The following is an 11,560-nucleotide window of genomic DNA, read 5'->3' as shown; positions in this document are numbered from 1 at the left end:
TACTGGATTGGGCCTATTGCTGGGCAGGAAAGGAAATGTCTCGTTTATAAAATGTTTCTTTGGGACTTCACCGACGTGCACACTTTTGTGTTTCGAACCAGCATATGACATGGTATCTGAAATTTATGTCTTCTATGTTTGTTTGCAATATCCGAAAATTATGTTTATTTACATTAAAACGGAGTACAAATTTTCAACTTGTGTAATGCCTTGTATGATGTCTCAAACAATTGTTAATGACGAGGGATGATTTATACGTTCTCTCCCTGCTAAAATCTCTGTTTTAGTAGAATGGATTGCGTAACGATGATGACAAATAAGTTCGACTTCAAGTATTGCTAAATGTCTTCATTGGAATGATTAGTGTCTTAATCTTATTTCTTCCCTTTCCAATACTAGCATATTAATTAGTGCGTGCTTCATAAAATTATGCTAATTGAAAATTAGATCAATGACGCACCGACTTTCAACAGAAGAAGTACAAGGAGCCATACCCAAAATTTGAGTGACTAAATTGAGATAAGTAGAAAGTATCAGGGACCAAATAATAATAATAACAATAGTATGTCGAAATTAATATTACGTCCCAAACGTGAAACAGTTTAACGCTCAAACCCAAAAACCCGCGAGTGACTTCCCTAGTTAGCAATTACTGAGTTGAAGGAACAGGCTAACTACTTGAAGGGTTATGAGTTCATGTAGCTCTAGTAGTCTCTGTGATTTGCATGTATGCCATTCAAGTCTATCTTTTTCTTTTCTTCATGGTTAGGTCAAGTCGGTTGGAAAATAATCAAATAACATCTGCTGTCATTGTCATGCACACAACATTGCTCTTGGTGCTTGCAATGCCAAAACTGGAAAATACAGATTACTACATTTTATTTAAGCATAAATTAAGATTTATTTGGCTCCTCTATACATAATTGATCCATTTTCAAGCTGGTGCCTAAGATAGCTGCTGCCTGCTGAGAATGAGTGTTTTGTATTAACTATTAACGGCATGTGAACTGCCTACGCGTTGATTTCAAACCATTAATTGGAATTTGGACAGGCAAAAGGGCATGCCTGAAGTTGAAAGATGTGTTGTATCGGGAGATTAGATATGAGCAGTGATTATAGATAGAGCACTATATTTTCATTGATGTGCAGTTTGGTTAAAAAAGGTGTCATGCAATGATCAGTCAACAACTTCTTTTAGTCATTGATCCCCGAAAGGAGTAAAAGGGTGGCGTAAGAAGTAGAAAAAATTCAACAAAATTAATACAGAGAATCAGGAACAAAAACTGTTTGGTCAATCATCAGGGTAATCTGAATCCTCCCTCGTTCATTAATGATAGCTTTGAACTGAAACCTTGGCTTGTGCCCCTCCTTGAACATATACAACGGTGCAATCTGAACCAGGTTTCAATACTTTCAACCATTGTGGAAGCTCATATATGTCCTTCTCTTGTGTTGGGTTGAGGCCCCATAATGATCCGGTAAGATTTTCAAATTTCAGCTTCAGATCGGTAATGGGCTTCTGTGATGTATTCTTGATTATCACCTTGTGGCGATAATATGTCATTTTTCCAATTGTCCATGACTTAGTTATTGAGTGGAAGAAATGAACAGGAACATCTGCATGAAGAAGATTTTGTGTGGTGACTTTGTAGTAACTTAGAGAAGAAGATTATTTGTATTTATCCATAGGAAAGACACAGGTATATGATATCTCTTCGGTATCACTAATGGTCAAGCGTTTTTTTGGTTCATGGTCATCAAAATGGATTAGCTTTGGTTGGTTTATGAGCAATAGTTAATGATCAGGACCATGAAACTTGTTGCCACAATTTTTAGTTCACGCAGAAAGAATTTTCCAGCTACACACCTGGGTTTTTCTGGTATGGTTTGGGTAGGTCATGATGGGTAGAACCTGTAAAAGAGGACAAAAGTCCATCAGCTTTTCTAATAAACTCTGAAATGAGGAGTCTACAGTGACGTTAGATGATTGTAAAAGCTTTTGTATTGTATTTTCAGAGGATAACTATGGAATCATAAATCATAACAGGAAACAAATATTCAGATGTATGTCTGGTTCTCACCAGGAGTGTTTGGGTGTGGTTTTTGAGACACTGGAGAATGGTAACCTGCAGAAAAATACAACATTATGCAAAAAGGTCGAGAGGAAAAAGCAAGAACATTGATTAGATTCTGTAAATTCAACTTGTACTCTGCAGGTTGATAAGCATTCAACTTGGCTCAAGATTTTGAAGAGTTCATCTAGGTATTTTACCCGAATTTCCAGAAAGAGATTGCAATCTGGAGAAGAGTCCAATGAGAGGAGCTACACCAGATATTGTTGGTTCTGTTTGCTCATAGTTAGACCGATCATCAAAGAACGCATCGTTGTTATTTGGACCTCCAACAAGGGCTCCATATATGACATTTGGATTTGGCTCAGGACGTCTGTACCAGCTTTCGAATCCTTGTACACATCCAACAACAGATTGAAGGGCAAAAACGGAGGCAATGGAAGAACCCCTGTGGTGAACGTGGATGGGGTAGTTTTGACCATAACCAACAACGTAGCTCATAGATTTCGGATTTTTACCCAGAAAGTAATCAGCCTGCAACCAATGTGCCAGCAGAAAGATCAGTTTAAGCCATTTATTAGAGAGAAGTAATCATTGACTTTAGGAGATCAGAATTTCAAAGTAATCAGGCAGTCATGCATGCCTGTGATTTAGCAAAACTGAGGAGATCCTGAGGTTGGATTTGGGCTTCAGGACACTTGAGTATGGAATTCCCCATTGTGAGATAATCAGAGTAGACAGCTAGGAGAAATGCAGCAGATGCAGCATACTGCATATTGTTCCACTCCCTCACATAGACTAGGCCACCTGAATTAGATTGATAAATATCAATGCAGGAATTTATGGAGTCCTGATTCTATAAACAGAAATTTTTCATTTGATTCCTAAATATATCTTGAAATAATCACATATTTTTGGATTTTGACTTTTCAGTTGAACCAATTTTTTTTTGGAAGTAGACATCTTTTGTTAACGTACTTCACATTTGAGATCCAGAACTTGAATCACATTAAGATTTACGGCAAATTTACTGACCGGGAGTGGTGGCCACATTGTAACCATCATTCTTTTGCATGCAAGCGCATGCAAAGAAATCTGCTTTAGCTTGATATTGTTGTAGAGTGGAAGTGTATGCTCTACCAGCTCCATCCAATAATACCTACGTACAGAGTGAGAAGGGGAGACCATAATCAGTCATTTCGAATGATAGCCAACCCTCCGTCTATGGCATTGTACAATGGATCATGCTTTGAATCTGTTGATATTCATCTCTTGTTTAAAAAAACAGTATACCTTTGAGAGCAGAATCTGGATACCAGCGTATTTGGTGTCCCAGGAAAATTCTCTGACAGCCCAACCAGTTCCACCCATAGAAACAGCATTGTCCACAACATATTTCAGGTAGTACTCATCATCTGTTGCTCTATATAGCCATGTGGCTGCCCACAGAAGTTCATCCTGCACCATTTATATGTGGAACAAATTAACTAATTTTGTAAGGCAACATAGAATGATGAGAGGATTCTGTGATGCAAAGCGATAAAATACTGACCGAATAACCAGATGAGGTATAGAACTGCTTAGCGCATTGGATGGAATCGTCGTACTTTCCTCTGAAGCTATCAGCAAATGAGAAAAGCTGTAGAATCCAGCCACGTTATAAATAATTATTGAGACTTATATCATTATGCAGTAAGGGCCTGCCTTGAACTATTATTGCACTGATCATTAATTCAGCATATCTGACCTGTTTTGCGTGGACTAACAGAAGACTTGAGTAAGAAGAGTTGTAAGGCTTAAAAGCCAAAGAAGCAGCAGCCAAGGCAGCTGCAGTTTCACCAGCAAGGTCTGAGCCCGGGTGCTCGGGGTCAAGCTTGTAAGCAGTCCTCGGGGTTGTCATGTCTTCAGCTCTCTCCCAGCAGTAATGATCGGATACCCCGTCCCCCACCTGAAACTCATCCATCAGGCCACTATCATACAAGCAAGCATTCGAGAATTCCCTCTCTTTTTTTTTTTTGCCCATCTTAATTTTGTAAGCATACCTGTCCCCAGAGGACATTAGGCTGGGGATGAGCTTTGATGAAATAATCAGTACCCCATTTGATGGCAGCCAAAGTGTGTCCCATCTGGTTCAGACGAACAATCTCATTCCTGTACTCAATAGCCCCCCATGAAAGCATCGTCATTGTAAATGCCATTGGTAGCCCGAACTTCACATGATCTCCTGCATCGTAGTAACCCCCTACCAAGTTTACCTGCCCATGCAAAATTATTTATTTTCCACAAACACATAAATCGAGGATGATTCGAGAAAGTACATATGTTAATTTGTTATATATTTATGCTCCTAAAGAGAGAGAGAAAGAGAGACAAAAAAGAAGAAGAAGAAGAAGAAGAAGACAGACGTGAGAGGGAACTTACTCCTTGAAGAAAACCATCCTTGAGTCCCGAGTCACCGCGCCATTTTACACGTTGATTCGGAGGTAATTTGCCAGACCTTTGTGCTTCAAGAAACAGCAAGGTCTTGTCCAGGGCGTCTCCATAGTCGAAGCATGAAACCCTGCAGGCTGCCTGAAAAACGAGAATACCAACTAACATGGCCAAAAGGGCTTGTGAACCACCTAACTTGGCCATCTTTGTATCTCTCTTCAGAAAATGGAAAGGTGTAGAAGATTTTTGCTTAATTGGATGAATAATTCTCCCAATTTCACACCCTATATATATATACGGGACGTAGGAGGAGAATTATATCAATTATGGTCTGATGATTTTCTTCTCTCCATAATAATTAGTGTTGAGGAAAGGAAGGGGTGGTAGCCTCCACGTTCATGTAATGAAGGAAAGCTTAACATAGAGGCGAGCTCCCCACGTTGTGTTGCATTCCATGTTTACCAACTTAATCACATATATATAAATACGGGCATTGACATTGTAATTCGTCCCAGCAAGTCAAATTTAATAACCTTTAATCATACTGCTTTATATTGTGTTATTGGTCAAACTGGAACTAAATAATAGGGTAATTTACACAATCACACCAAATCCGCTTTTAATTGTCTCCGAGCTTTCTTCACTTACCTCTCGAAATCATTTTACTTGCAGTTTTCTATTTTGCTCCCTCGTCTTTTTTTTTTTTGGTAAGAAAAAGAACTAATATTAAGTTTAGAAGAGTTGTCAAATATAGTCATCTTAGGTATTGCAAGACCCCCTTTTTTTTTTTTTTCCTTGCAGCATATTTAACTTAACTTATCCTACCTCTATCCCTACATTGGGAGGAACCTATTCTAGGGAGTAATCCAACTAAACCCTAAACCCTAAACCCTAAACTAATAGAACCTGACATAGACTGAATTACCATCAGATCAGATGGGTGCACCACACCACAAAATAAAAATGTAGAGAACCGATTGTTTGAGTGATGGAGTTGTAGACAACAAAATCAAGAGACTGAACAGCTCCCTCTTTGGCCAATGTGTCAGCACATCGATTGTCTTCGCTCCCTTTGACTAAAAACTTTTAGCGCTTTTAAACATTTGGCCTCAAATTCGGTAGAAATTATCCTCATTTTTTCCCTTCTTTTCACTGTTGCTAATGATTGATTTTGCATGGTTTTCAGTTTGTTTTCTTTTGATTTTGAGACCACACACTTTTCTTTTTTTTTTTTTTTTAAAAAAAAAGGTATGAGGCTTTGAATCTAGGGCCTGCTTGGCAAGTGAGTTTTTTGAGTGTTTATCTAAAATTTTACTGTAACTTATTGTAGAAGTTTTAAAAAAAATTTTGAAGTATTTTTTTTAATATTTTAAAATGTATAGTTTAAAAACTTTGAGAAGTTTTTTGAAGTTACTGTAGTTAAAATTTTTAAAAAACTTGTAGCAGACAAACTTGGCAAAAAACTTGTCTGCCTAACAAGGCCTAGGATTTCTTACTTAGAAATTAGAATTGCTTCCCCTTTATCACTCAACCCAACCTTCACCTTCCCTATTTTGAGACCAGACTTTGATTTTCACTGAAATAAACCATAAAATAAAATAAGAGTCTCACGTGCAAGCTTGGACGTTAAATGTAAATCAAATTTTTTTGAAGGAAACAAATTTTGATAAGAATTTCCTGCTCCAATTTTTAGTTCGTCCGTATAACATTCTTAAGGTTGATTTCATTATTTGAAACTAATAATTGGATTAAATTTATGTTATCTTTGAGTTTTCAAATTGTCAAATAGTTCTTGATTGCACATTTTGAAAACAGTATATCTATTGGATGCCCACATCAATCCGGATTGAGGTTCGGATCTTATTTTCCAAACCTAATAAGATTTGCGTAGGCCTGTCAACAGGCCAGGTTTTGATCCAAACCCAACTCAACCATGCTTAATATTTTCAGGTATGGGTATAGTTACAATTCTGTTTATCCGGACCCAACTCGGGCCCGTTTATGCTAATCTAAAAACGAATCAGATACGGAATATTGGATTCCGACATGGGTTCAACCCGGACCCGTTTGAATAAGTAATTATTTTGATAATATATTTGAATATTTAATAGTTGTTTGGATCTTTTAGAATTTGTAATTTGTAGGCATTAGAATAATTATCTAAAATAATTTGTGATTTTTAATTAGAATTTGTGGTGTGCAATTAATGTTTGTTTAGAAAGATATTTTCTTCATTTTTTTGGCCTAAATTTTTTTGGTCGGGTATATCCGACTCGTATTCGGACCCAGATCCGAAAGAATAAGTTTAAGACTCATTGGGTATCTGGGTCGAATCCAAAACAATTATAGCTAAGCGGGTCCGGGATCCGGAATATTGAATTTCGACCCGGACTCGACCCATTGATAGCCCTAGATTTGGGTCTACATATGAAAATGGGGATGGCAACGAGTCAAGTATTTTCAAAAATTTCTCTTACTAAATCCTAACCCGCATAGTATTTCACCAAATCCTATCAAGTAGTTGTGAGGACTTGGAAATTCACCTATATTTTCCTTATAATTCCCTTATTTTGAATAAGTTAATTTATAAATTTCTTTTACTACCAATTTACTTTCTCAATAGGTGTAATAGATACTATAATCAAGAGTTTACCTATACGTTTATAGTTAGCGTAAATTAGTGTCAAAGATCCAAGGATTGGTTGACCAAATGAGTTTTCTTTCTTCTTATCTTTCTTCTTTGTTCATTTTTCTTCATTTCCTTCTTGTGTTGGCCGAAAATTGGGAGAGAAAAACAAGAGAGGAGAACTTCCAACTTCATCTTGATTTAGCCTTGTTTAAGTTGAAATCTCAAAATCTGAACCGATTAAACTAGCACCAAGAAGCTAAGGAAACTTGTTGTGGAGTTGTTTGGAGAGGAAAGCTTTTGTTCTTCACTTTCTTCAAGTGTTTTGGAAGGTATAAGTCTAAAAATTCTTTTTTCTTTCTTATTTTAGCAAAGTATGGGATAGATGGCTTGAATCTTGAATTACGTTGGATGATACTCTAGTTTTGGTGAAAATTAGTGAATTTTAGCTAGGGTTTGTGATTTTTTTGCTCTGAGTTATGATGTTTATCTCTAATATGTTGGTATTGAGCTTTGATATGGATTTGTTAGGTGATTAGTAGCATGATTGTGATTTTTAAGCTTCAAAAGATGAATTTCCAGCTTTGATGAGTAGTTTTAGGGTTGATATGCAAAATTACAACATTTGGTGGTGAATTTCAGTTCTGTCCTATTTTTGGACTCAACTTGGGCTGCGAATTTCTCCATGTTTTAGACTGAATCAACTTTTGGATAAAACATGAAAGTTATAGGGATTTGAGTTAAATTTCTACCTGCAAAATTTCAGATCAATTGGATCATTTTAGCTTATGATTTCGCCAAAGCACTCCTGACTGCGCAAAACCTCTAATTTTCCTGACCTGTTTTTCATGTGCTTCTGACCGTCCATTTTTTACCCTAAAAATGCGAGAATTGGGTGTCGATGTCTTCATAAGAAATGTAAGTCTATGTCTTAGCTTCAAAGCGTCATAAAATTTACCTCGGTCCAAATATCTACCTACAGTTATGACCAAAACACCGAAAGATGACAAATCTGCCACTTATAATTTCTTCTCTAAACTGGTTTCCAACTTTGATATCCATGGTGATAAGTTATTATTTGGTTATTTGGTTGGTTTTGAGGCCTTGAATAGATGTATGTTGTTGGTTATCACTTGTGGTTGGATTGGAGGTTTGTTGGCTTGTGAATCCAAGTTGTACTTGGATGAAAAAAGTAAGAAAATAGGGGAAATGCTGCCCAAATTTCTATTACTTGCTATTATGAATATTAGTGAGATGTAAGGCTTGATTTTGGGTTAGTTAGATCTTAAGTTACATATGTATTCTTGAATGCACTTCAATAGTAGCCTATGAGTTGTTTTTGACTAAGATTTGGTATCAACTAAGATGAAAAGTGTTAGTTTTATCTCGAAAATTTTGAATTACATTTGCTCATTTCAATTTGGGATTGGTTGTTTTTTCAACTACTGATTTCTGGAATTTTCTTTCGTTATGTTTGAATTTGAGAAATGACTCAAGATTTTTCATGATTTGGAAGTTCAAATGTTATTATTCACTCTAAAACTATATTTTCATATTTGCACTAGTAATTTCTGAATTTTTATGGTTCACCTAGATTTTGATTAGTTGAACCATAATACCTTATTTTGACTGATCTAGGTTTCTTTGGTGATCCGGAGTACAACCTGAAAGGAAACTTTTGACATATCTCTTGCTCATATTGGTGAGTGTTCCCACTACATGTTACCTGCTCATTATTGCTAGAAATTTACTAAACACCCGATTTGATATTTCGTAGACGAATGTGTACTTTATCGCACTTGACCTAACTCAACTAAACACTTGATATCTCATTCATGCTTGTACAAGTAACTTGATTTGCATTGACCTGTACTTGTATTTGTACTTGTGCTTGACTTGTAAGTGCTGAGCGGCAGCATGTACCACACTCAATTCAAGTGGAAGGTGCCTCTTATTCCCGTCTCCGTACTTTTTCCTTGATTAAGTCGATTGATCATCGACTATAAATGACTACTTGGGAACCCAAACCCCATTGGCTAGTTAATCGAGTCGAGCTGGTAACGGTTTGGTCGATTAGATAACAAACTATGGGTCTCTTGTTTTGTCAAGTAGAGTGTTATCTTCTCGACTAATCGGTATGCTATAGTATTACCACACGTGTTTATCTTGGCGTTCGAGGCCGGTAAGGGGATTGATTGGTGGATGAAAATTGGTATAACGTGGAGATCTACGGTTATGGTTTGCTTCTTCAAACATTCACGGAGTGTCAACGGGTTTGGATCAAGTAATGCAGCGGAAATTTGGCTCTTGAGAGCTATCTGTATCCTTATACTTTGAAATGATTGTTACTTGTAGTGTTATTGTTTCTTTTTAAAAACTTTACAATCGTTCATTTTGAGATTTGCTACTTGAAGTATTATTACTCACTTTTATGAACTTTTATGCTCGCTACTTTGATATTGCAAGTTTTACATAATGACCAACTTGTTATTTGGGTCTGCATGATGTTTTGGAACCCCAATGAGATTTGGCTCACTCTATTAGTTTCTTTTGTTTTCCTTACAGGGGGTACGAGCATTGGCGTGAAGCTGGAAAGGCTAGTTTTGTCTAGATTTATAATGTTTGTAATTCTGCTAGCGTTAGTGCTCGATTAGGGTTAGAAGTGCCACTAGAACTTGAAACTCTTGTTATATTTGGATATGTATGAATGGTTAAGATAGAAATGAATATACATGTACTTTCTAGCTTGAGAACTATTGTTTCCTTTTCTTTTGAAGTTATAGCTTATTTTAGTTGAAGTAAGCGAGTCCTGACGAGAGTTGGGCAGACGGTCCGTTAAATCCTGGAGTATGCCCTAGAGGGAGGTGGGGTCGTCACAGTAGTCCTACAGGTTTTAATTCCATTACTAAATTCTCTTACTCACGGGTTCATATGCTCATCGGGTATCGTCTATCCATTAGGTTGAATAGTTCAAAAGGAAAATTGATTTTTATTAAACTAAAATCAATATATATGTCATATTAAATTAACACATTACATTGAGTTATAAATTTGGGTAAAGCCAAAGAGCTTACATGAGAAAAATTCAGCATTTAATAAAGGGTTAAATCAACATTCTTCTGTTTTTAACCATAATTGTCTTCATTTGTGTTAGGTTAGAGTTACATGTTATTGGATTATAAAGTTAAGAAACGTGTTTTTGAACGATAAAATTGGAACCTAAGTGTATGCACATGTAGCTACGTGTATGTGTGTGTATAGGGTTTTGGGTATCAGATTTTTAGGGTCCTTTTACCAAACCCTATCGAGTTATCCATGAGTAACTTCTCATTAATACCAAACTCTAACAAATAACCTATCGGTCATTTAATTGAATTAACCATTGGGTTGAATACTCGTTGATATCAAGTTTTATCCTATCCATTGCCATCCTTATCTGAAAATGAGTCTAGGTATGAATCTAGTAGATCCAAACTGACCCTAACTCTGTTGATATGCCTAAATAGGACAAATAATTTGATTACAAACTGCAGTTTATAATTGGTAAAACACTTCATTTGTAATCAATAGGTCACATATTTAAGTCATCAAAGGGATAAATCGAGAACCATTATTGATCCTCTTGTAAAAAAGAAAAAAAAGGATAATTCAAATTAAGTCCTAGATAATAAATTAACGGAGAAGTACCAAGAAATTCACTAGGGAGGGAGGTTGGGTTGTTGATCCTTTTGTTAAAAAGAAAAAAGGGATAATTCAAATTAATTCCTAGATAATAAATTAACAAAAAAGTACCAATAAATTCATTAGGGAGGGAGGTTGGGTTAGGTAGTAACGTGAAAGGGATTGTAAGTAAAAAATTTGGATTCAAGGCCTTCACTTGTAAAAAAAATAATAATAAACAAATAAATTCATTAGGTGTTCTTAAGAGATGAACTTTCTATTATGCAACAAAAGATTTACCAACAATAAGCATAAGGTGGAGGGATTGATGCATGTAGCAACGATAGCATTGTTGAAGTAAAATGTAAACAACGAATTCCAGATTGGCATGTACAAAAAGATTTGTCATGGATTTTGCAAGCATCTAGTAAGTTTGTTGGAGTGAAATGATGGACTTTCTTTTGCTATATTCCACTACAAGATTGGGTGGACTGGGCTAAAGTTACAATTAACTATTGATGGTCATGTATTATTGAGAAATGATCTTTGACACGATAACTTGTTAGCATGAACTTGGCTCTATGGACCAATTAGGCTCTTCAATTCAATGTTGATTCAAGAGACATTGAGAGAGATCATGCTCATCCTCTCCTCATCTTATTTGGAACATTTGTACATGTGCTTTTAACTGAGTTATTACAAGTGCAAGGTCACTCTTTAACTTTGAAAGAGACTTTTCCTTCGACGTTGCAAAAACTAGGTTAGATATGAT

General features: G+C 36.1%; 1 protein-coding gene across 1 annotated transcript; it reads right to left on the bottom strand.

Annotated features, from left to right (window-relative positions):
• Positions 1-1,327: 1,327 nt before the first annotated feature.
• Positions 1,328-4,706, bottom strand: LOC113756204 (endoglucanase 5-like). Its single transcript, XM_027299968.1, is given in 9 exon segments — positions 1,328-1,713; positions 2,273-2,606; positions 2,716-2,879; positions 3,108-3,231; positions 3,366-3,530; positions 3,625-3,711; positions 3,820-4,020; positions 4,115-4,327; positions 4,494-4,706. Coding segments are annotated over 9 exon segments (1,887 nt in total).
• Between the last annotated feature and the right edge of the window lie 6,854 nt (positions 4,707-11,560).

The sequence above is a fragment of the Coffea eugenioides genome, unplaced genomic scaffold, assembly GCF_003713205.1.
Source record: "Coffea eugenioides isolate CCC68of unplaced genomic scaffold, Ceug_1.0 ScVebR1_2060;HRSCAF=3021, whole genome shotgun sequence".
Lineage (NCBI taxonomy): Eukaryota > Viridiplantae > Streptophyta > Magnoliopsida > Gentianales > Rubiaceae > Coffea > Coffea eugenioides.
Note: the sequence above shows the minus strand (reverse complement) of the source record. Positions and strands in the feature narration are given on the sequence as shown.